Here is a 26,068-nt window from a genome sequence, read left to right as displayed (position 1 = left end):
CAATTGAACCTTTCACTCTTCATGTGCAGGTTACCACCTTGTACAACTTCACAGCTGCCGCAGCAAAAGAAATGAGAGAAAGTGTTTAACAAACCACACCGCCCGTTTGCAGCTCCTGCCAAAGTAAAAGGTTACCCGAGGTCACCTTTTCAAAAACCTTTGATCAGAAAGCCTTGCTGCGATGAGGTCTCCTGGCAACACAGTCCGAGCTGAAAAGCGCCGTGTTCTGTACGATCTGTGAAGCAGCAGTGAAGGTGAGAGCACAGTCTGACACCCGGGGATGGGGGTGATGTGAGGAGAGATGCAGAACACAGTCATTTTCTTCTCCTTTTCTTTTGGTATCGGGTTTATTTATCAGGAGGCATATTCTTACATAATCCTGTCAGAGATTTCTGTTTTGGTAAAGATTAAATGATCTTCTCATCTTCTCAATTCATTGCAGACTTGCTTTTTAATTTTTTTGGTTGACTCTTCCTAACCTTTTTTCTCTCAGCAGCAGGTGATAGTTTGCGTTTTCTTCCTGATCGTGGCAGTGACACAACTGTGCCATGCACTTTATACTCACAGTTGTTTGTACAGTTGATCTTGGGACCTGTAACTGCTTTGAAATGGCTCCAAGTGACTTTCCTGACTTGTTCAAATCAATAATGAGCTCTTTCAGATCAATGCTGAGCTCTTTAGACCTTCCCATTGTAGTGTTTGTGGCTGAGTCTAATGGGTGTATCAAACAAGCCCTATTAAAATGGGCTCAGAAAAGCCATCTGCCGTTATCAATCATAATCACTCAGAGCAGGTTAAGAGGCCATGTGACACAACGTTCTATAATCACTTAAATCAATCATCCAAGTTGCTGTGTTTATAGTTTTTAACCAGCAGACGTGGTCACATTTCCAGACGACTTTAATAAATTAATTATTGAACCAAACTTCATGAATGTTTGAAAGTCGTGTTCCACTCGTTCCATCGCATAAAAATGAGAGTTGTAGAAATCATTGGGACTAAAGACTGACTTGAAATACATTTTTGACCAGGACTGTATATATTGAACTATGTTTTTATGAAGGTAACCAGTGCAACATACAAAACGGCTTCACCCTGCTTGGAACTTAATTTTACCAAAGTCAGATGTATCTGGAAATTATTTAACCAATATCTTCATCTTCATAATATTCTGTCTTGTATTAATATATTCACATGTTGTTATGAGCAGATCTACCAAAGCTCTTTCAGACTGTTTACTATATGTAACTATTTCACAAGAAAATAAAACAAATAAAACAAATATTAGGGAAAAAAGTAAAAAAAAAAACCCTATTCTTTGTGCACTTATTCTGAGCACAATCCATTTCCCTAGAGTCATCTTGTGACAGGGCTCATATGCACTTATTGCTCTTATTTGAGCACACATGCAGTTTGTGGGCCTATCAAACCTTGCATTATTAGATTTTTGGCCACTTGGGGGCAGTAAACACAATCAAATATGATCACCTCATAGAGTTGTTATGGAGAGCAGTTGCCTTCTTACACATTGAGAAGAAACAGAGCAGCATTGACATTTACATTAACCTGGAGTCGTGCCACTGGACAATACTGACTCTCTTTTCTACTCTGGTCGGGCCAAATAAACAAGACGCTAACTGTCTCTGTTGGCTGTTTAGAGCGGGACAGGTATTGTACGTTGGGTTTATTAGAGCTTTGTTTATTGAAAAAAACTGCCTGTTGCATTTGAATCAATGCCGAGGAGAGCAGTGAGACTGAACCAAAACAGTAAACATCCAAACAATGACAATTTATTCATTATTAATATAAATATATTGATTATAGCAGCTTTAAAGCCAAAACGCAGACATAAACACTATCTTCAACTGACACAAGACACCAGGCAAGTACTGAGGTGTTTAATAAATAACAGCATCAACAACACAACAACAATAACAACAACATTAAAAGCTTGGATTCATTTTGTATATATACACATACTGTATATATTTTCATATTTGACTGTATAAACCATAAATATGACATGCAGTCCTCATAACTTAAAACAACCAGGACTTCTCAGACTGAGGTAGGGTCAGGGGCCAAGGGGTTGGATAGATGAAGCTGTTTGTGTGTGTGTGTGTGTGTGTGTGTGTGTGTGTGTGTGTGTGTGTGAGTGTGTGTGTGTCGGATGAATGCTTTGGTCTGTGTGCGTGTGTGTATGTTTGGAGGTGGGGAGGAGGATTACAGTATTGGCAATAAAGCTGCAGTGGCTGTTTAGTAGAAATGTGTGTGCTTGGTTCATAGTTCACTGGTCACGAGTCGTCCTCCCCGGTCAGTGCCCCAGTCGTCCCGCCCAAGACTTCCGGCTGAGAACACACACACATGCGGCGTTGATGCGGATGAAACGCCATGCTGTCCGTTCCTTGAAGATGGTCAGGGCGCTTACGAATATGTGTGTGTTGGTGCAGTAGGAGTTCCAATGGCGACTGTCGATGCCCAGACAGCCTGAGTTGCCTGATTTGGAGCCCTGTTTGCCGCCCCGGCCCCCTTGCCTTCCCCCGCTTGCAGTCCCGGAGCCTCTGTGCGTGGGGGATCGGCAGGTGGTCTCATAGAAGAACTGTTTCTTCACCACGTTGTTGATTGTAACGTTGGGCAGCACTGTCACCTCATTCCCAGCTATGTCTGTGGCTCGTGTCAGGTTGCCCACCCAGGTATTTATGCTGTCACATACTGAGTACTCTCCTCGGTGCATGGTGTGCGATCCTGCTCTGCGCCTTACCCTCGCCCCCCTCACCCCTTCAATGTCATAGCCCTCGCTTTCCAGGGCATCATGTGATGGGGGCACCTCGCTGAAGACAACACGGGGTGAGGAGCGGTAACGTCTCTTGGAGAAGAGCTTGGGGTCCACCACTGGGCTAGATGGGTCCGGGGGGGAATTTGACGTAGAGTGCCCGGCGACAGGGCTCCTATCATGGGAGTGTGAAGCAGCCCGATGGGGCCTCTTGGTCCTGTGGTGGCTGGTCCTACGATGTTCCTGTGAAGAATGGTGTTCAGAAAGGTGGTCCCCTGCTGCTGTCTGCTGCTGTCCTGCTCTGTGATTGGCTGCCGTCCGCTGTCCTACTTTGTGGTTGGCTGCCCCGTCGCTCCAGGCCAATCCACCTCCCATGTTCAGTAGAGCCTGGACGCCGATCAAGAGGAGCAGGACCAGTGGTGACGACCTCATGGGCACACGTCCTGAGCCGAACACAGGAAAAAGAAATCAGACAATGTAGACCTATACCTAATCTACATACAGCTTGAGATCTGCTGACTGAGAAGTTGCGCTTCCACTTAACAGACACTTTAACTCCCAGGAACACATTTTTAAGGAACTAAAATGTTGCTTCAGCTGGTTGTTGTCTAAGTATCCAGTATCCAGTACTCAAGTCAAGTACTGCCGTTTGTTGGTTGGTTTGTCAGCAGGATTACACAACAGCTACCGAACAGATTTCTACAAAACCTGGATGGAGGATGTGTCTTGGCCCAGAATAAACCCTGTGAAATTTTGGTGCAGATCCTGATAAAGGGACAGATCTACAAACTTTTCTTACTTTCTTTCACATTGACAGATGTTTCAACATTTCTGTTATTTCCTCAGGGAATAATATAAAAACTTGATGGCTGGTATCTATGAGTGAGTATAAGATGGGACTGTCGGGCCATGGTGGAGGTATGCTTTCTCTTCGATTAAAGGTGCACTATGTGGTTTTGGACAAGAAATTCAAACTCAGAATTTTAATATTTACAATTTTAAGTTGGTTATAATACAAACTCAAACAAGCTGTTCTCAGAGGAAAATAAGGTCGAAGCTAGAAAGGTGGCAGGGTCCGCCAAATATAAACAAAGTAAAACAGTATGGAATCGTGTTGTCCTGTACTGACAGTTTGTTTATTCAGTTTATTCAGTCATAAACACAAAGAGAGTTTGTTTATTTGGTTTGTTTAGGCATAAAAAAAAGCAGTCAATGAACATCTTTCTCTTCTGATTCGATTTTCTTCCCCAAAACTACATAGTGCACCTTTAACTGACAAAATGATAAATAGTTGCAGCCCTAGCATGCATACATGCTGTAATTCTTAAAAAAATAGCCTTGTCCTACAGATTTTCTGTCAGTGAGGGTTAGGGTTAGTGCTTTGATTGAGAAAAGGTTTTGTTCCTTTTACAATCACGGGAGCATCTTTGGTCATTAAAGGTTCTCAAAAGTTAAGTCCACTCTACTCTGTCCCTGTTAGAAAAACTAACTGGGTAACCCTCATAGCCCTTGTTAACAACCCCAACCTACATATATGAGTACTGTCTGCAGTGGAAACGCAAAGCAGATCCATTGTTTCGGTACAGGTACAGTACCACGTGTTCTGTGGGTACTATACCAAAAGTACTACCAGTACACCAAAACGCAGCTAAATTGTGTGTGTTGCCGTGTTGAGTGTTCATGCGTACCTGTGGAATGTGTCCAGTTGAAGTGGGAGCCCCTGTGGACTCTAGAGCCAGACTCCAGTGCAGGCCGGGCCCCTCATGCCTGCCATCTGGACCCCCTGAACCACAGCTCTGTAACACACACATACAGACCAAATAATTAAGTTAAACATATGGATTCACAATTCAGCTTTTCATACACAGTATATCAATTGTTGTGCAATCTGTATTTTACTAAATCCATACTGGTAACGTAAAGAATATGTAGAGATGTGTCTTCCTTTATCAGTCAAGACTTAATTTTAACTTAAGGGCAGCAGGACATACTAATGTGGAGTGGCAAAGACGACTTTGTGCAACAAAAACACAGCCAAAAGAAAAACAGCATATTTTAACCACCATTATTTCAGGCAAGATATTTTTGTACCACAGTCTCCATGTTTACAGTAAAAGGGACAAGAGAAAACAAAATTGAACTAGTTCTAGTTTTCTTCTTCAAACTGAAATACTGTCAACTTGCAACGAGTCGTAAAATAGTGCAAGAAGTGCAACAAAGCAACATAAACATGCCTAGTAGGGTAGATGAGATGATTTTGATAACACCAGTAAACTCATCTGTCTTCCCCTGACCACCGCTGCCCTGAAAGACATACACAGTCTCCCGTTATCTGACCTTATCTCACGAAAAGTACACACTCACACCCGCCATGTTTAACTCTCAGAGTTTAGACATGCCATACATTGGAATGTGCGGCATTTCACACCTCATGAGATGTTACATATAACAAGCGTAAAGCAATCCACCATGAACATCTTAGAAACACATGCCACACACGTGCATGTGGGAATGCATGTAGGGCTGTTTTTTATGGATAGTTTGCATGCTCAGATGCTGTGATGTGTACGGATACACACACCCTGCTCCCACACAAACACTCAGAAGGTCGCTGAGGTGAGTTGAAACCGGAGTGTCAGTATTTTTGACTTATCTACAACGTTCTGCTGGTGCGTGTTGGAAAGTTTAGTAGTGTTGTAAATGTTTAGCCGAACATGTTTGATTTTACGACCTCGCTTGTGAGATGTTAATCTTTTGAGTCTCACAGGTCTTCTCGACAAATGCATTGAAATCCTCCCAGTATGGCGTCTGATAACCAGAAGAGGTCAGTGTTGCCTGCATCGCCTGCATGGACGAGAATTCAAAGACAGCCCCGAGCAGCTGAGAGATATCAAGATGTCACTGGCTTTGTTTCAATAAGAAAAAAAGCCACTCAGATGCGTGAGAGAAGTTTAGCCTCTTAAATCATTTTTCAGGTATTTTCCCACAACTTGAGAATGCTCAAGCGCTCGAGATTTCAGTTCTGTAGGCCACGTTTTTCATATTGTGCAAAGCATGCGATGTGCTCTTAAATACAATGATTAAGAGACACAAAAGCAAAGGCGTTACCCCCAAATAGCTTCAACATTAAAAGCTGCTTACATGTTAATTAATCAGCAATTGTAATATAATATAATGGTCTGTGACTCCAAAAGTGGTCAGTCTACCCTTTTCAGATAAATCTTATGTATTTATACTTAAGTAAAATCTTTAAATGAAGGGTATTGACATGTAATGAAATACTTGAACATTCTGATATTGTTGCTTTTACTTAAATAAAAAGATCTGAACACTTCTTTAACCGCTGCATGGGGTCACTTCGGGATTGCAGATGGAGTGAGCGGATTGTTTGAAACTTTTGAGAACCTGACTGATATATTTTGGCTTCAATAGATGCAATCATACATACACACACCTACTCACTCGCGCACATATGGAGATGGTCCAAACAGGCATTGAGCTGATTGATCCCGGCTGACGGGCAGCACACTATTTACATGGCCCAGGGTGAGCCGGGAGGATCCTAATGTCAAAAATATGTGGCTTGTGTTTAATGCCAGCGGAGCCAGCGTAAACACTGCAGCGCAGGAGCACAGGGGTCAGAGCGGTTTAGAGAGCACCTCTGACTTATGGGATTACCTCAGCACTTGATCAGAACCTGTCTGGTGATCCCTCCGACAGCCTCGCACAAATACTGTATGCAAAATAACAAACACATGCACACACAAGCTTGAGAGATGCCCCTCCTGTATTTCAGCGAGCATAGTTTGGACACGCTCCCAATGCTGTTTGTTTGTGTTGTCGTTTTGCAGAAACAAAACCACGCTCTGCTCCAGAAATTGTGTTTACTAGACACGCTGGAGAGTTAGATAATTCAGCCACATTTGCAAGGTGTTGAGAGGAAAATGGCACTTGAAATGGTCCAATGGTTTTTACATGCTAACGTACATCATATATCAAACGGTGGGGTAAAGGCCATCCATATGGCAGAGACAAAACAGGAAGTCTCGGAGTGCTTTGTAAAGCTCCCTGCATGTTAATGTGCACAGGACGGTGAGCTGCTTTCCTCTTTAGTACCCAGGCTGGAAAACATGCATGGGAGAATAAGAGAGCTTCTAGAAAACAGTCCTGACACAGGTATTACAAAACCATTTAAGCAAATACCAGAGAAATGAGAGACACAGCATGGTTCATATTTCCAGATGCTCCACATACTGTATTAATACACACTGGCATAAACAAAGCAGTTGTTTGATATCCTTTTATGATTCATGCCTCATACAGTTTGCACCAAGGAGGATGTTTATGTAAACAGCCTCATGTGGCTCACTGTAACGTCCCCGGCTCTAAGGAGGTTCCCTTTTCTCACAACAGGCTGATTCCACACGCCAAACTGTAAATCAGGACCATTTCTGTTGGGCCATCCATCGCTTTCAACTGTCACGAGCATTCGAGGCGCCGCGTGGCACTACCTGGTTGAAGAGGATTTGATCAAAGCATGTGGAGAGATAAGTCATGCAGCATGAGAGTAAAATACTTCAGACAGAGACTAATTGCTTAGCCCAAGGCTGTGGAGCCCAGCCACATATCTACTGATACTGATTATGTAGCGTTAGCGAGTAACACATTTTAATTCAGTCTGCCAGTCCTCAAGATGCTCCATTGATCAGACTCTGGTACCTACAGGCTGCCAAATGACTGCATGTGGTTACAGTACAGTGTGTTGACTGTGATACAATGACAACAAGGCAGGTGGGCCAAAACACAGCCCATTCTGGAGAGCGTTGCCTGCCATCAATCCGAGGTTAGTTTACATTTAGCAGAGGTTTCTTCCTCTCTGTGTGATACATTAGTCATTAGATACAAGTCCCTGTTAAAAGACGAGCAACAGTGTCACGTCAACAGTTCGCCCAAACAAACACACACCTCTCGCCGGGAGTGTTGACAACGGCGTCAGATTATGAGGGGGTGAGAACGAGAGACTGACAGCTGCGGAGAGAGAGAGAAAAGAGACAGAGGGAGGGTGATGCAGAGAAAAACCCAGAAAGGTAAACCGTTTTTCTGTGTCTCTCATCGGTGATGTAGTGCAGTTCCTCCCGCTGTCATCCACTGGAAATAATTATCAAGAAGGATGACTGCCAGGTCAACTTCACCTTTACACGCATCCAAATGTTTGAGGATATATTTATTTCCTCTGAGGAACTGGTATCTAGTGGTCGAAAAGCAATTTCCGAAAAATGCTTCGAGTTATAAGGCTCAGTCTTTTGAGGACAGACTAGATCTTACTTTTATAGAGGGTTTAGAGTTAAAATGGAGGTTTTCTAACAGCATTTACATGTGCATTGTGTTGCCTTGTCACCTTTTGCATTCCCAGTTGTAATTGAAGCTTGTCATCTAAGACAGTATGCTTGTCACAGTTTGGACAAGCCGCAATGTGAAGCTAATGCAGCAGCCAAGATACTGCCACGAATCAAGTTTTTGTCACGCAGAATGATGTCATGCAGCGTCTGTCAAAGCAAAATGAAGTTACGTTCTCCAAACATTGTGGAACGGCTGCCAGTGAGCTGACTATTCTTGGAAACACTTTAAAACTCCCGTATTTATGATACACAGCACAGGTCAAGGCCTATACACTTTAAAGTCAACTTTTGGAAAACATTTAAATAGCAATAAAACGTTATTTTCTCGGTTAAATATTTCAGTGCACCTTTATACAACTGCATTTCAAATTGCTCAGTTTTTACATTGAAGACAATTTTAAAAAATCAACAGCAACATGGTGCAGCTGTGTTTGGCTTTAAAGGTACTGGGGTTGGGCGATGTCTGCCGAATTGGCATATGCCGATGTCTCCAGTGAAACATCGTGATGGACAATGACGTCGTTGTTTATGATTTTGAGGCAGCGTGTCCCGTCAGTGTTGGCAGCAGTTGCATATTAGCTCACCGCTGCCGCCGCTGTTTCCCAACACTGCTCTGACATGAATCTCCAACTGTCTCACCCTGCAGAGTTACCACCGACATACATGCCTGTGCCGGGTATAAAAGCCTCCTCGTCTCCGCACTCACATGCCCATGACTTAGCTTTGTTCAGCCTCGTGTGCATAAAACAATGTTAGCTGCCGAGCCAGGGAAAAGAAGACTGTGTATAAAAACAGCATGACTGAGAGAAACAGCGGCCCTCGGGAAAAGAAACACTGCAGCCACAAATTCAACCGAGAGTCCTGGGTTCGTTTAATGAAAAAATAATTAACAGGACATGGAGACGTAATGTTGCACTGAGCAGCAAGATACTTCTTTTCATTTCCTCTCCTCACATATAACAAACAACAACAACTCTTGCCCTATGGCAACTCTGAGGGGACACGCCACTTAATTGTGCTCTCTGGTGGGGAGCCTTTTAAATCACGATGTTACGATGGTCAGGGATTAGTAGTCCATGGCTCTGCCATCGGCCCAACCCTTAAAGGTACTGTCTGAAACTTAAAAAAACATTTTATTCTGGGCATGGGACATACAAGTGACTGAAAACTGAAACGAACACTGAATGCTGGTTGTAAATTACAATAATTCAGAATAAAACTGCTATCTGTAATGCTGCTATATTTTATTTATGATAGACCTACTAACTAGCTTGCTATTTGCAAGAATAAAATAAGACTCCTTTTCGACTTCCCCTGCTCTGCATCGGTGTTGGCTAGTAAGCCGAAAGGAATACACCTTAACGTCATATCATTAATTGTTTGTTCAAATCAACACTGTTGTCGAATTACAAAAAAATTCATCTACATTAGCAAGCAAGCTCCTGTTAGCTAACAAGAGCGAGGTAAAACGACAATATTACGATGTATTTTACAGGTGACACAGTGTTAACTTTGACTTTAGACTTGTTGGACTGTGTTTGTGGCAAGTGTTGGTTATTTGTTGACATTAGCGGACTCTGTTTCTAAGCTAGCGTTAGCGTTGCACACTGTTAGCACTATACCAGAGTGGAAAAGATGCTCAAGGAAGAGCGAACACAAACATTACGCATCCCTGGGATTTTCTCAGAAAAGAAACGTCATTAGTTATTTACATAGAAATTATTTTACAGGCTGTCACAGACAACAGAGAAAGAAAGGGATGGTCTCAATTTTAAAATACGTTACAATTCGTTTACGTACACAATGAAGCGACATGCAACTGCTTCACATTACATCCCGGACTTTAAAGTGAGGGTGGTAAAAACTAATCCCTGTCAACAAAACGGCAGATACTCCTTTAGTTACAAGTAAAAAGTTATTATCTGCACCTTTGTTTCCTAATCCAAAGCTTACTGAAAAAACTTAAAAGTGACCGCTATCAGACTTTATCCATGTGACAGTTGTAATGTGAGTAGCAGAGATGGGAGAGATCAGCTTCTGCCCTGTCCTTTCCCCTCGTCTTCATGTTTAAAATAAATTTTCTGTGAGAACCAAGGCACCTGTTGTACATCAGGGATACTTAAAACACTGAACTCTGCCGCTGCGGCCTCAGGACACAGGAAGAGAGAGACAGGCAACGTCAAACTGACAGGCACGCACAACCTGTTAAAGCACTTGACTCCATTTGTAATGACAAACCACGTAAGACATGCAGAACAAAAGAGCATTTACTGTGAAAACTCTTGAAGTACGAGCCGAACAACTGCTACAGTACGGAAAAGGGAACATATGTGGAGTTCTTGACATCGGCTTGTATTAGTTTGATGGGTTTACTGAGTGCAGCTATAAAATATGTCTGGCGTAAATTCATTTCATGCACTCAAATGCTACAAGTAGCTTTCAAAAGACTGACCTTTTATTCAACTTAGCTGGCTGATACTGGCGGGTATTTCGCTTTACTTCACTCATCCACTGAATGATTTCCAGCTCAGCAACACGCTGCCAACAAGATCTCTGAAATATTCCTGTGGCATCAGATTTTACAAGCAACCGTTTTAAACAAATTTACCTGCAATAAAACCTTAAATGAACACGGTGCCACGCTGTGAAAGGGGGGATACGAAGAAGTCGTCAAGAAGTCCGTGTTTGATGTTGATTGCCTGTTTTGATTAGCATGTGTGCATTTATATGCATTGGCGCCTGTAGGATTTAATATAGCCCCATTTTGCTCAGTGTTTCCTTTTACTAGCTGTGATCAAAAAAAGGCTTTGTATCTGTTCTGAGTATCTTCAAAATAAGCAGGGCGCCAAGCTGTGGATGAAGCAGAAGACTTTGGCAACGAGCCACTGTCTTCTTCCCGCTGTTTAGTTTCTTTCGCTGGTTCCCTTTTCTGTTTCTCCGCCTGTCAATCTGTCAGTTATCCAGGTTCTCAGTTTCCTGCTCCTGGAATCTGACCTAGGTTTGTCTTTTCTCTCACGGTTAAAAGCCAGAGGTAGCTTCCCTGGATACACGGCAATTTCAGGGTCAAACATCAATAACAGATTTCAAGTGCACATGTGCAGGTGCAGAGGTGGATCCTCGGTCAGGTCCTTGGGTTTTGGGAAAACTTGCGTAACCATTTTCTGATTATATCCGTAGATAATACCCCTATCTCTTTTCCAACTTGGCCATCTCAAACCAAGACTGTGGTTTGTGTTTGTTTTGTTCATTTTAGCATTATGGGCTACAAATAATTGGCCACTGCTTAAGAAGCTGCAGAGTGATTTCTCTAAAGACATGCCAGAATCCCAGACAAAAGGATTTCATTCACAGTGGAAGGAATTTGTCTTAGAGCTGGGATCATTAAGACAGTTGGACTTTTGTCTGCATATGGCTCCATTTTGACTTTTTCCCTAATGCAAACTGTCCCGGACCAGTAGATGTCAAAGCAAAGAGGAAAAAAGTCTACCAATGTCCCAAATACCTAATCATTGCATTTGTCCAATCTTCCTGTCAGTCAACAGGTGCGAAAACATACAGATGTGAATCTGAAGTCTCCATACACTCTTTATGTCTTTCTCCTAAAAGGCTCAAGGCACTTCAACATTGACAAGGCTCACATTCCCGTCCAAGATAATGAAACACAGTTCCAGGAACCACAAGCTCGGTGTATACTGTATCTCTCTGTCCAGAGGAGGATCTTTTTATCAGCTGAGATTTTACACTTATTCAGCTATGCGTAACACTTCTCTTATAAGTCGGCTCTCGGCACATTATTTGTTCCAGAGTTGTTTCTTAAAGCAAAGCAGAGACATGTCCACAGTGTAACCTCAGACTCATCCCACATTGTCCTACAGTAAGTCGGACACTGAATCATCATAATAGAAAGATTGAATCCTTGTGGTGTTTGTGAAGGAGCTCCAAAATAAACAACATTTTTTAGCTGAGAGCGAAATTCAGTAATTACATTTGGATGAAAGAGACGAGTGGCAAATAGAAACTGTAAACTGAACAATGCAGCTCTTTGTTGACCAAGGAATATCGGTTTTTATTGTTTTTGTTGTTGTTTAATAATGCGGTTTGTGGAACTTTCCCAGAGAAACTGCCTACTTTGTTTGTTGTTATGTAATAGGAATGGTTCTGGAGATGTTTCGGGGCAGGTGGGCAACATGTTTGTGTTTATGTATAAGACACTATGGCAACATGAGTGAGCTCATTCTTCCAGCAATGCAAATGCAACGGAAATAATTTGGATTGACATCACAAACTATTGTGAATGAGCACAATTAAACATGTATTCACATTCAAAGTGAAAAACAAGTGTCTTGTTCTGTGTTGTTGCCACAGGATTTACTAATCTGGACTCCCTGTTCTCCAAATGTCTCCCGTTGGCTACAATTCAAACGCTGCTAGCAGTCGATTCCTCCGTTTCAGGGACTCAGACAGTGTTTTATAAACAAACCTGGCACCTGCAGATGCATGCTGATATTTCATAGAGCAAATATGTGTATATTTTAGTCATGTCTTGACATGAAGCCAATTTGTTGTTGTGGAGTTCTGGAAATTCAGAGACACAAGTAACTGGTGTTTCACTCATCTTTCTGTTCAGGCAGTGGGCAACAGGGATTGGCTTTGATGGCAAAGGTCAGCACAGCTCAGGACATTAAACTTTAACCTTCCAGACATTAATGTGAAAACGCCTTAACACGTTCCTAACGAGGCTGTCACATCTCTTCAAAGGTGTTATTGATAACATTCCACCTACTGTAACCACTAACATGGCATTCAATTGACAACACCGCTGTTGGAATGATCTGTGTTACTAGTTAACATTGCGACCGCTACATAGCAAACGTTAGTTAGTGTTAGCAACATTAGCTAACATTTGCTAATGGCAGCTAACGTGAACATCGCTTACGCTAGCTTCTAACATTAGGAAAGTACAGTATGCTGGGCGCATAATGTAAAACTCAGCCAGTCTTTCGTTTTTTCCACCACAAACTGGCAAATACCAAGACTCGTGATCGCTTATGAAACACAGACACGGCATGATGACGCCGTCGTTATACTACTAGCTGACAAACCTTGTTAGAAGCTGGAGCCAACCATCTGAAATTCTTACACAGACATAAACATAACAATCATGTGATGATTTTGTTTTTAAGGAAAAACTATACTTGTATTCTGCACCTTTCTACAAGTTCTGATGTATTATTTAATAAAAAAAAAAAAAAAAAAAGATTTGTCTACTTTAAAATGTTATCGATGGGACCTTGGGTTGTCACAGATAATTAATTTCAGTGATGTGATGCTGTTAAATGTCCTCATAATGAACTCTCTGCTGCTGTCTTGGACCCCAGCAGAACTTCAGGCATGATGTTCTTTTGGCAGTAAAGCAAAACCACAATCGGAGCACCATGACTGTGTGAGTAAAAGGTCTTCTCCCCGTTTTTTTACCTCCCCACAACCAGGCCCATCCCCAGTCGACCCACCCTCTCCCTGCACTGGACCAGCAGACGTGGGAGGCTGGTCCTCCAGGCCTTGAAGGCAGGATGAACACAATGATTAACATGTTTTCCAGACCCTAGTTTTTATGACCTTGACATTCAACAATCTTCTCATGACAAGTGGTTAATCTTTTGGCATGGTCGTGGTAATAACTCCCCCTTCCTGGTGAGAATCTAAAATCCCACAGCGGAGCAGTGAGAGGAGGAAGGCCAGAGGCAAGAATGCCTGTCTGGCTGAGGAGAGGGATGTAGTCGGAGGGATGGAGAGGAAGGAATCAGAGACATCAAGGGATGGGGAGAGGCAGCGAGTAATGGAGGGTGGGCTACAGATGGGCAATGAGATGTCTTGGGAATTTAGTGAATAAAGGCGCTTGTGATAGAAAGAGGCAGAGAGGTTGTAGTGGGTCAGAAATGGATACAAAGAAGAGTTCGAGGACAGGGAAGGAAGGAGGAATCCAGGCTACGGGGAATTACAAAGAGCTGAGGAGTAAGAGACACAAGAGTTTCATTGCAGTGTCTTTCCTCCCAATAGCTTTAACAGAAAACAAAACATGTCTGCTGTCTCTGCTCCAGCAGGTTGAAACCCAGCTGTCTCAGCTGTGTTGTAGCTCATGTTGCTTATTTACTCTCAGGGCATCCACCGGGGCAGAACTTGAAAAGCATCTATGTTCTCCAAGCAGAGGTTTGCTCATGTTGATACTGATCCTCCTGCAGAATATGACTATATCAGCATGTATGTGACTGAAATCGCTGACACGGATCAGGTGAAATTAACCTTAGCTGCGTTTCAGATAAAGATCACAGACTAATGTTGGAATGAGTCATCAGCTCATCATCTCGAGGTCGATTTGACTCACCTTACAGTCTGATATCTACATTATGATTTGAATGCGTCTTTCACAGCTTGTACAGTCAACGCAATTGAGCATATAGATTTGCATGTTAAACTTTGACTGCATGCCGTCGTAAACAAAACAGCGGAGGAGCGACGGTGAATGAGTCACGCAGGTAAATTTGACACGTGACACGTGGGCGTATATAGACAGATGTGCTCACTCAGACACCCAAGTTTTCCATTACGCCCCATTTGTGCTGCGCTTTTGTCTGATGCCATCAGCATGGGTGTGGGCCCGTAGACGAAAAATGGGTATAACATGCGTCAGGCATTTGAATATGCATGTACAGTATTCTTTTTTTTTTTACGTCAGTGCTTGTATTCTGTAATGAAAGTATGCGCTCGTAGTCAACGTTTAAATATTCTCCACATCTGAAGGGCAGAAGAGTTAATCAGTCAGAAAAAGGTTTTGGTTAAGTCTCGTCTTGAGACACATAATTAACTAAATTGAACGTAAAAGTGCAGATTTAAGTAGATATTTGAGAGGCTGTTGAGCGTTGAGCTATGCCCTCCACTTTAACTAATCGAATCCATGTTACACCAATTTAAACTTAATTCAATTTTCTTTAGTTGTTCGCTGTGGAAGTTCAACCAGCCAGTGTGGCACCTCTGAAGCATGAAGAGATTTAGTACCTCACTCCAGGATACTGAAGCAAAACAGGTAAAGATCTCACTGGCATGATGACATCCTGCTGCCGTGTGACTTTTAAGAGCCACCATGCATATCTGACAGCCAAAAACTGTACTTTAACAACTGTTGGTTGGATTGCCATAAACCTTTTTGCGAACTTAAACTCAAAACTAATTCAAATCAGCCTACTCATTACTCATTACTCATTACTACTCATTGAAGTGTCGATGCAAGGCAGCTGAGTTAAGGTAGGTCACAAACTGTCACCACATTTTTGTGCCTCGAACAAAGAGAGTAAACGAGGTAGGAAGAAGGCAAACATGACGGGAAGGAGGAAAGGAAAATGGTACATGAGGCTAAAATGGAGGGAGAGAAAGAAAGGGACGAAATGAAGAGGTAAAGAAGGAGCAAAAACAGCAAAAGCCATTGTTGGCGATTCATTTTGTAACATTATTTTGATATTTCATTGAATTTGAGTTATTTTTCGATTTGAAATGTATTTTTAGCTAGAAAAAGTACATTATATCATGAGTTTGTGCCACAAAGCTATACATTAGTAGTTTAATCAATTTAGATACCTTTAGCTTTTTTAAAATATTCTAATATGTGATCTGGGGCACTTTCTCTGGATTCAAATTGCAAAATGTAGGCCTACTGATCATTTTTGTCATGCTACTATGGCCAGATAAATATTAAAAAGGCCAGAATACATTAAATGAAATCAACTTTATTAAAAGACTTTCTAGGGCAGAGCCCCCAAATCTGTGTCGAAATCTGTCCAACCCACTTCTTAAATGCTTCCTACGCTCATGCTCCATGTAATCATACACAACAAACGAGCACAGTCCACTTTGTTTCACTGTTACAGATGGTCCTGTCAGGACTGTATCGAATCCTCTGAAGAGTGTAAAAATGTGATGTTGTCGCCACTCCCGCCGTTTGTTTGATTGCAGTCTCACCCCTCTCACCGAAGACTTGACCCGGCCATTTTCTATTCTGTGTGGTCTCCGCATCGTTCTGTCATCTCTCTCTTTCTCTCTCCTGTATCTCTCTGCTTCCCTCGGTCCATATCTCCCTCCCCTCCCTCCCTCTGGCTGATGTCAACCACCTGTCTGCGTGGGACCTCCCAGGCCCATCCTCTGTCTGTTAGCGGTGTGCCATGTTCAGCGTGTGAGCAGAGCTATGCTGAAAGAGATATAGTGGCTCTTTTCCAGCAAGTCTGCACGTAGCACATGAATTAATATTCACTTTAGAGCTTGGAAAGCAGAGAGAAATGGCTTCCTACAGCGTCATCCTGCCTAAAACTCCTCGCGTCGCCATCAATCCCAACTAAAACAAAACTTGGTGACGGACGAAATGGATTGTTTGAAGTCAGAGTAGGGAGAGAACTCCTCGTTAAGTCCCTCACGCCGGCTCCCTTGTGTTGTCTTTGAGATCCTGTCTGGCTAAAACAACTACAAGAAGAATGGGGCCTTATTAATTTTCTACTCATTGTGTAGGAGACCAATCTGTTATGACTAGCCAGTGGCTCATCCTCCTGCATGCTGTGCATTCTCAAATCGGCATAATCCAAATAAGTGCATAATAAGTGGCTTCTCTTGTATCCTTGGGGCTAAGGCGTGTGTGTGTGTGTCTGATGAGTATCCAACACAAACACACATGTACATACAGTCGTACACTCCCGCACATTGCTCATACGCATGTACAAACGGCATTCCTCCGATGTCGGTGTGGTTTATGTATAGATTTCCACTGTACTTCTTTATTCGTCGGAGCAAACATTATCCTGAGCAGATTATTGCACAGCTAAAAAACATCAAATGTCCGACAGCGAGATCAAGATCAAGATCAAGTTTGATGGCAACGACGGGGAGTTTCATGTCCAGACAAGCTATAGTGAAGCGAGCAATGGAGATAAAGGGGAAGGAGAGCGAGAGTGAGAGTGTGTCATCACATTAATCCAAATACACACACACACACACATATAAAAAGAAGTTGCGGTGAAACAATTCAAAACACCAGACGTGCACTCAGTCAACAGATTAAGACCACAACACTGTTATTTTAGCAGCAAGAAAAGCTGCCGGTAATTTTAGTGATTTATCAGCTACTGTGTGCTTGGGCTGCGTGAGAGGAGAGGAGAGCGAGCCATAGCTGAAAGTCATAGAGGCATTTAATGTGGAATGAGCAGGCATGTCGGCACATTCAGTTGTCATTTTTTTTTTAAGAGCATACGCAGTGCAACATGTGCGCCGGCACAGAAACACGCAGACACAGGCAAACCCTTTGATCGAGCACCTGTCTAAATCAGGTCTTCAACAGTCAAACACAAAGACCGACTTGCATCAACAGTCCTGGATTGAGTTTTCAATGTATGGAGAAGTCCAAACACAGGAGTGTATTATTCTTGATTTTGTACAGTGCGAAGCAGCTGAAAACCAGGTCCATATGGGGGGAAAAAAGGTGCTGGGACAAAAGAATGCAGCTCAGGCCTGACAACAGTTCGGTCCAAATCCAGTAAGTTACAGAATGTCAAACAACGTTAGCCCAGATTTCTGTTGGATAAATTTTTTCCCAAACATTGTGAGAAGTTGTTTGTAAAGGAGACGTCAACAAGAATTAGTGCAGAGAGGTGATGTCACGTTTCCGTATTTTCCACCCTGCTCCCGTAGTGCCACACGGTTCAGGATCCTGACCCGCCGTGACCCTCCAGATCCCCCGTTTTCCTCCACAAACACAGACGTCACCTGGAGCCCGAACTCTGACCTCTTCGCTCTCCCACTGCTTTCACACAGAACACTTCAGCTGGTTCACTTTACACCAGATGTTCTTACCCCATTCTGAGCATTGACCTGTGCCAGACTGCAGCTCTAGTGACCCAAAAGATAACCCAAGCAGGGCCTGGGTTTACATTTTGACCTGTGAATTATCGTCTCCTCATTTTTCCCAAACATGCCAGCTTTGTTCAAGATGTTCAGACTCCTATTTCTCACAGAGAGAAATTCCTTCTGTTGCTCGATGATATGTTTTGTTCTTGGAAGGTAACTGTTGTGTCATCTGAGTTAAGGTTGGACAGACACTGGGATGGATGCTTATATTTCATACTAGTAAAACATGCAGAAACATGCAGCATGTGTCAACTTAATTTTAAAATGTAAACATTTAAAAAAACAATAGAAAATAAAAGGATGGTATTTTATTGTTCCTTTTATTAAAAATGCACTTCCTTCTTCGCCATACAATTCATGTGAATGAGCAAATTAATACGGCTGACCACATTTACGGGTTACATTTTGTTGACATATAACTCAACCGATGCACACATAAGGTGTTGCAGAGTGACACAAAATTACTGGACAAATACACAAAAGACTATCCAATGCGTAGCCTTTACAAGGTAATTCTGTGCTCTAGAAGTCAGCTTCCCTGGGCCTGGGGTCAAAAATAAATAGGATATTATTTTCTTAGATGGAGCGATCCGATGTCATGTTTCTGTGTGAACAAACCTTTAATTACTGTCTTGTTGCCAACTGGCACTGCTCCAGATTTTCTAGTAACGCTAGAAGTCTTCAAGTCAAACTAAATCTGGTGGTATCTTTACCAAAGTAGAGGAATTTCTGGGGGCAAGTTGGAACAAACAGTTTGTGCGGAGACTTTATGACACTTTCTGCAGGACAACAGCAGTAACTGAAAGTTCAACCAAAATAGCTTTGCAAAGTGGAAAAAATTATTCACATTTTCCAGTTTGTCGTTTTCGGAAAGTCACCTTTAGCCACCTTGTCTTTCGAAGATGAGTTCATAAATAAAATAGGAAAAGAAAACTATTTGCAGAAAAAATGCTTTAGCACACAGAAATCCATTACCGTGCATTAGGTTTCACAACAACAATGTTTGTGATATAACAGAAGATTGTGTTTAGGTGAGAAAAGAAAAACTTTGCAAGGCCTTTAAAATAATTTTGAGAATGAACCTTCCTTTTCTCTAATAATATTTGTGTTTATAACCTGACTGTTATGGTTGTTTCAGTTGGTTTGAGGCCCTCAGGTGAAATAGCCACCGTTAAATTGACAGTCCAGGTGTGCTGTCACAACCTCCCCCCTGCCCAGGTGTCCTATACAACACTGCAGTCTAGACAGCTCGCACTTTTCCATCCTTTATTTGTTCAGGGGTGGATCCTCCACTGTCATAATCTGTGTGAGTAGAATCTCATAGATTTGCATGCTGGAAACAGCAGTTGAATAACCTTTAAAATACATACAAATCTGACAGTAATGACTGTTGAGCTGTTTGAGAACAAAATTATTTATCTATAAACTTTTTTTCCGATATTGGCAACTGTATGATAAAGATAATTTGTTAGACATGGGCAGGATTATAATTTATCAGTGCATTTTTGCAGCTGTGATAATGCACACGCCTCAATGCATGAACTCTGAACTCATGAATAAAGTACACAAAATCCCAAGATACCCCCTGATAAGCAGGGGACAAATCTATCCAACCACTGTCTGCTTTACCTGTTAACTACCAAACATCTAGCCAGGCTGTTTTAGCTAATAATACGACAGATAACAATACTAATGTAGATGAACTCAAAGTTTTAAAAGAGCAAATATTCCAAATGCTCATACCTTTGTTTGGTTAAATAAAATGCATAGTAACATAGAGAACAACCCACCAAATTTTTTTATTTTTATTTTTTATTAACGATGGGTACTGAGAAAAGTTATTATAGTAACAATTAAATAAATTCAATATTTGTTCCATAGCAACTACTCAATAGTTTTTTGTGTCTAATTGTAAAGTGTTACCCTTTATCTCCCTCTTCTCTCTCGCTCACACACACACACACACATATGCACACACACGTACATGCACACACAGGTGCTAACATAGGGAAAGCTGTAATTCAGCTTCAAAGGGAAACCTGAGAGGGTCATGAATAATCACAGACATCTTTGTCTGCGGGGAAAACAGCACTGTCCATCTGCCCTCTATACGCATACACACACTAGTTTATATGGCTGAAGCTGTTTTTAGCAATGCCACTGAGTGAACGTCCGGGTTTGAAGCACATATAGAGTATGACCATTTTAAACTCCAACCAAGTAACAGATATCACCCATTTTTGCAATTAAAAGCCATGTAAAAATAATTTAAAATGTATTGTTGATAATAATATTGAAGGAAAGAAGCTGTATCACTCTTGCCCCTTTTGTCTGGAAGCTTCTGCATGAGTGATGGACAGGTGAGCTGTCACAGGAGCCAAGATACATTGTAAACAGACAAACATTACAAACCAAAGTACAGGCAGTTGGTCGAGTGTTAGCAGCGGTATTGATCCATACCGAAGACTAGAATGGCACTCAGTCAAGCGCATACCTCTGCAAAGGCCCAACTCCTCTGTTGTGGAGTCAAGAAATCTTACATTGTTGAAAAAAATGAGAAAAATGTCCTCGATCAGTCCCTTTATCCCAATCCGCACAGAATGTTAAAGGTGCAATATGTAAGAACAGACGTTTAAAACATTCAACAATTAATTAAAATTATACACAGAATGCAAATAAATAGAATTCTTATGTTATTTCAAAGACGTTGATGTATTGTCTTGCAGAGGTATCTGAAGTTAGCATGCTAACCAGCTAGCACCAGCCTGCCCTTTATCATAATACCACTCCCACCCCCCAGTCCGGACCACTAGCTGCATGGCTAACTGAGCTAAGTAGCTAAAGGCATGAGAAAGGAGTGGTAAGCGCGGACTCTGGTGATATGCTGCCCCCTATTTGTTTGAAGTTTTAAATGTGGCCAATTCTTACATATTGCACCTGTAATGGGGTCTGTTCTAGGCCAAGACCCGTTTCATGGAAATCTTTTCAGTAGTTTATGTGTAATACTGCTGACATACCAACAAACAAACAAACACACAAATTGTTTTGAAAATGTTAAGCCGTATAAAGCTGACTATGTATCTAGCCTCCAAAATATGATTGCACTTTCTCATGGTTGTTGACATTGTTATGTTTGAGGATGTTTGCCAACTCGATCAAAGAGCCAGAATGTGAGATATGATATGTGTGGTCGATCTAATTTTCTGTGGTTTACCAGACATATGTAGATTATGCAGGCTGCTGCCTGTCGTCTGATGACGGGAGAGTGACAATAAAATGTTCGGATTGGCTACAGAACATTTTTATTCTTCTTCGCAGAATGTGAAAAGCCGGTGGGCGCCATCGCGAGACCAACAATTATAAATAATTTTTACTATGTAATATTGGAGAAGAAATTCAAACTCACTTTTAATATTTACAATCTCAATGAGGTGATAATACAAACTCACACTGAATAAACTAGCTGTTCTCAGAGGAAAATGAGGTCCCCAGAACACTGTTTGAGGCTGGAAAGGTGGCAGGGCCCGCCAAATATAAACAAAGTAAAACGGTATGAAATCGTATTGTATTTTAAGGTCAGTTTGTTTATTCAGTTTAGTCAGTCATGAAAAGAAAGAGAGTTTGTTTATCTAGTTTGTTTAGGCATTAAAAAAGTCAGTCAAAGAAGACCTTTCTCATCTGATTAAAATGTCTTCCCCAACACTACAAACTGCACCTTTAAAGAGGACACAGGACATCAAATGCATAAATCAATACAGTGAAGGCCACAAAAATGTGTGCTTATTAATTTCCATTGACCTTAAAGTGAATGTGCACTGAATTATCCAGTGTTAACCACATGGACAAAGTACAGTATCTGTTGAGATGTCACCGAAGATATATAGCCGGACTGCTGCAGCTTTCTCTTTCCACTTCCTCTGTGGACCAACCGAGAGGTGATGAAAACACAGTCCGCTCCCCTCCGGCACACACTGGCAGCAAAATTGAGGCTCGTAAACAATTTAGAACATTTATTTTTGCACAGAACAGAGCACCTCTCTCTTGAGAGAGCTTTACTCGCTGGCCTGCGCCGAAAGTTTTGATACGCTTTACTATCCAACACAGATGTACACACACAAAGTTGAAGTGGACAATGTCAAGACATTTGTGTGTTTTAAGAAGAGCTGACTCCTACCTACATTTATTACATCTTCTTCAGGCTCAAATTAGATCAACATAACACTGACTTTGCCAACCAAATCCCTGCATCTACAGGACACTGTTAAAGCCTACTGTAATGTTTATTTGTGTGCGTAAATGTTGGTCGGCGGTGACATTCCTCCCCTGTCAGAGCCCGAAAGGAATTCCCTGGTAGGAGTGGCAGGCATGAGGTCTGTGTTTAGCACACACGCTTGCATACACAAACACAATCACACACAAATATACATATGAAAGCGTATAAAACACTGATCAGCTGCACACCCGTGCAAGCACCAGGCCGCACCCGCAGACGCAGAGGATAACCTCAGCAGCAGCATACTTCATGTTGGACACTGGAGCTCATCACAATCTACAAGTCCTTTAAGGGTTGTGTAACATGAGCGGAGAGAGAGACAGATAGAAAAAGAGGGGGAGAGAGAGAGACGGACAGAAAAAAAGGGGGAGAGAGGGAGAGAGAGAAAGAAGGTAACCTGATGTCCCAGGAGTTTTCTGAACAGTGAACTGGTTCCCATTGAAGTGTTTTTGGAGACCCCCACTTTTTTTTTGTAATCCTCACCTCTATTCTCTCTTTATCTCTAGACCCTCTCCTCTCCTAAAGTGTAACCTGGATAACCATTTTATCTGAGAACACAAACTTCATCACCCAACAAAACTTTTTCTTAGCGTGTGGTACTCAGCTGGAATTTTTCTCCCCCCAACAGAGGAGGACTAACTGGCTTGCTGCTGACTCCAATCTCAATTCCCAGGCTCCACTTTCACTTAATGACAGGTATGACGGCAATTTCAGTGTGAATCCCCTCAGAGAGGCTCTCCCCTCCTCCCGTTTCTCCATGTCTCTGCACACACTCCTCCACACATTAACACCACATTTAATTAGAGTTTTAAAAGAACAAGGTAGGACTCACCACCCTGTTAATGCTCCTTCACTTCTCTGCCCCAGGGACTGACAACTTCCAGATGAACCCTGCTATATTCCACCTCACTTCTCTCCGGGCACCGGCGCAGAATTATCCCAAACTCCAAATCCCGCTCCTGCTTTTAAAGCTGTGAATCCAGGTCTCAGGCCATTCACTTCTGTCTGTCTCCCTCCCACACTCTTTGGGAAATGGATTGTTCTAAAAGTTTAGCAAGAGCAGTCCCAAAGCTGCTCCCTCCCTCCTGTGTGGCTCACTGCAGGTCCTAGTGCCTACCCTTTCCACGTGCGCCGTGATAGAAAAAAAAAAAAAATTCACAGCTGCTCATAATTTACACCTAGCTGCTGCTATTCATTCTCTCTTTCCATTGACCGTTTCATCAAAGTTTGTCTGTTGCGCACATTAGTGGAAACAAACTTGCACCCCTGGATGATTCAACTTCTGTTCATCGAGACTTGACGTCATATTGAGGTCAGGCTTTGCCTCGTGAAGTGAAAGCTTCCAAGGATTGCCATTATTTGTTCCACACCTGACTCATTGCTACCTTGGATGAAGACTCAGCATTGCCTGTGGTTAAACCACGAATGCCCTTGGTGCGGAGGAGTGACAGAGCACTTCAGAAATGTGCTTCACTGCCATCTTCCAGAAGCTGATATTGAAAATATGCAGTCTTTCGCAAACCAAACATTCAAGATGTGCGCAGTCCATTGAATTTCATGAAATTACAAGAATAGAACTTTGATGGTCTACTGCAAACAGGAATGAATCGCTGCTACTTGTCAATGGAGAGAAAAAATGGAAGACAGAGTCGAACCATGCAACTATGATATCCCCTCACCCTGGTAGAGATCAGCCACACCCTGCATTCAGCAGGGCCTCCGGGCTCCAGTATCACAACAGTCGCTCTCTGACAGTTCTCTCTTGTTTATGCATCTTTATTTTCCCGTCTCTGCGTCTTTCCTTCTCACCCTCTTTCTGGTTCTATGCGTTTCTCTCTTTCACAGCTCCTCTCTGACCTGAACCGTATCGCTGTCAGAGCCCCTGGCGCTGAGCAGACAGACATCCCACCCTTCTGCTCCGACAGACAGAGAGCGAAGGAAAAAAGAAAAAGAAAAATGAAAGAAAGGAAGGATTGTGTGTCAGTGTCATCCCTTTCTACTCCTCCTGGGAAAATGCAAATTCCATTGACATCGAGTTGAAACGCTGATGTTTTTTTTTTCTTTGTTAATGAGAAAAACTTTATTGGGTTCAAATGAGCCCTGGAAGGAATAACACAGGTGAAAACTTGAGAGGGATCTCTCTCTGCTCAAGAATTTTGACCCCTGCTGACGAGTTCAAACCCAAGTGGGCATTTCCCTAAAGCTGGCGTGGCTCTTCTTGAGGCGGTGTGTGCGAACAAGCTCGTGTCACTGTCAAAACTGCCTCGGCCCTTGTTATCGAGGCTGAGTCTGAAAGGGGAAACCCCAGTCGGTGAACTATGACCCCGCACCCCACTCTAGGGTTGGTTCGGGGTGAGAAATGCTGAGGAGGGGTGAGCACTTTGGGCTGGAGGGGTTGAGAGGAGGTCAAGAGTGCACCAATATCCTCATATTTCAGGCATTTTCGACACTGGGACTGGTTTGGAGGATGTGCGTGCGTGAGTTTGACCTTGTTTCAGGCCTAGACCTAAATGCAGGTGATTTAAAAACTGTGTCGTTGATCAGGTTTTGTAACCTTAGGCGGTTTGTCCAAGTTTAGGTTTACCTTTTTGGCCAGTTTCACTTATTTCTGTCATTTATAAAATGTATATCAGTGAGCTAATGTTCAATAGCAATGACAAATTTGTTCTTTAGAAAAAGTAATAAACAGAACACACCCTTCCCATGAACATTGAACCAAGACTGTTTGTGGTTCTGTCAGGGTTTGGTACTTTTAAAATTGGGTGTGAATCCTTTTTACAATGCGTGTGTGTGTGTGAGTGTATGCGTTGTCATACCTGGGATGAGTGACAATCCAGCTTTCATGTGTGGTCTTCAGTTTACAGCTCTGTAAATTCCTGCATTACTTGAAGTCTTGTCCTGACACTACCACACAGGGTTGAACTATCGAGATGCTCTCTGCACATTACTGCACCGTCTCCAGTATTTGCATGGCCTGGAACGATATATTTGTTAATTTCTCTTCGGATATGCAGCCGTAGGGCGCCCGCACCAGCATGAGATCCACATCCAAATCTAAATACCCCGACTGTTTTTTCCAAGCACTTAACTGCGGGCTAATCCTTAGCCACGCTCGATATGTATCTCAATCAAATATGAGGGAAGCGGTTGGACAGGTTTCTAACCTGCCGCAGAGTTGCTGTTCAGGGACGCACAAGCCTGCTGAAACAGACACACACGCTCGTGTTCAAGCACACATCCCCATTCATCTCAATCGTTCCAAGAATGATGTCACACTGCTCTGATTTGAGCGTCACGTGACTGCATTTATTACGCATCCAGGTGCTTTAAAGGGGTAGTTCACTCAACCCTGAAAAACCTGACAGATACAGTGTTTAGGATGCTAAAAGCAGTGAAGATTTACATCTGCTAAAGAATCAAGCAGCGCTAGCTCAGTTGGTAGAGAGCGTGCCCCATGTACAGAGGCTGTGCTCTCACTGCAGCGGCCCAAGGTAAGACTCTAACCTGTGGCCCTTTGCTGAATGTCATCACCCCCCTCTCTCATCCCAATTTCCTGTCACTCTTGAGCTGTAATGCCAAATACGTCAATGCCAATAAGTCAAATACACCCACGAGAGGCCAAAAGATATAAAGCTTAACGGAAATGGCAAAATTGGAAAAAGTTCCTGAATTTCGCAACAGCAA

General features: G+C 42.5%; 1 protein-coding gene across 1 annotated transcript; it reads right to left on the bottom strand.

Annotated features, from left to right (window-relative positions):
- Positions 1 to 1,921: 1,921 nt before the first annotated feature.
- On the bottom strand, positions 1,922 to 23,382 carry ngfa (nerve growth factor a (beta polypeptide)). Its single transcript, XM_084367745.1, has 3 exons — positions 23,217 to 23,382; positions 4,462 to 4,569; positions 1,922 to 3,216 (listed from the first exon to the last, which is right to left on the bottom strand). The coding sequence occupies exon 3, from the start codon at positions 3,203 to 3,205 to the stop codon at positions 2,315 to 2,317; it is 891 nt and encodes a 296-aa protein (XP_084223871.1). The 5' UTR covers positions 3,206 to 3,216; positions 4,462 to 4,569; positions 23,217 to 23,382; the 3' UTR covers positions 1,922 to 2,314.
- Positions 23,383 to 26,068: the final 2,686 nt, after the last annotated feature.

Source organism: Pagrus pagrus, assembly GCF_965226575.1.
Source record: "Pagrus pagrus genome assembly, chromosome: 11".
In the NCBI taxonomy this organism is placed as follows: domain Eukaryota; kingdom Metazoa; phylum Chordata; class Actinopteri; order Spariformes; family Sparidae; genus Pagrus; species Pagrus pagrus.
Note: the sequence above shows the minus strand (reverse complement) of the source record. Positions and strands in the feature narration are given on the sequence as shown.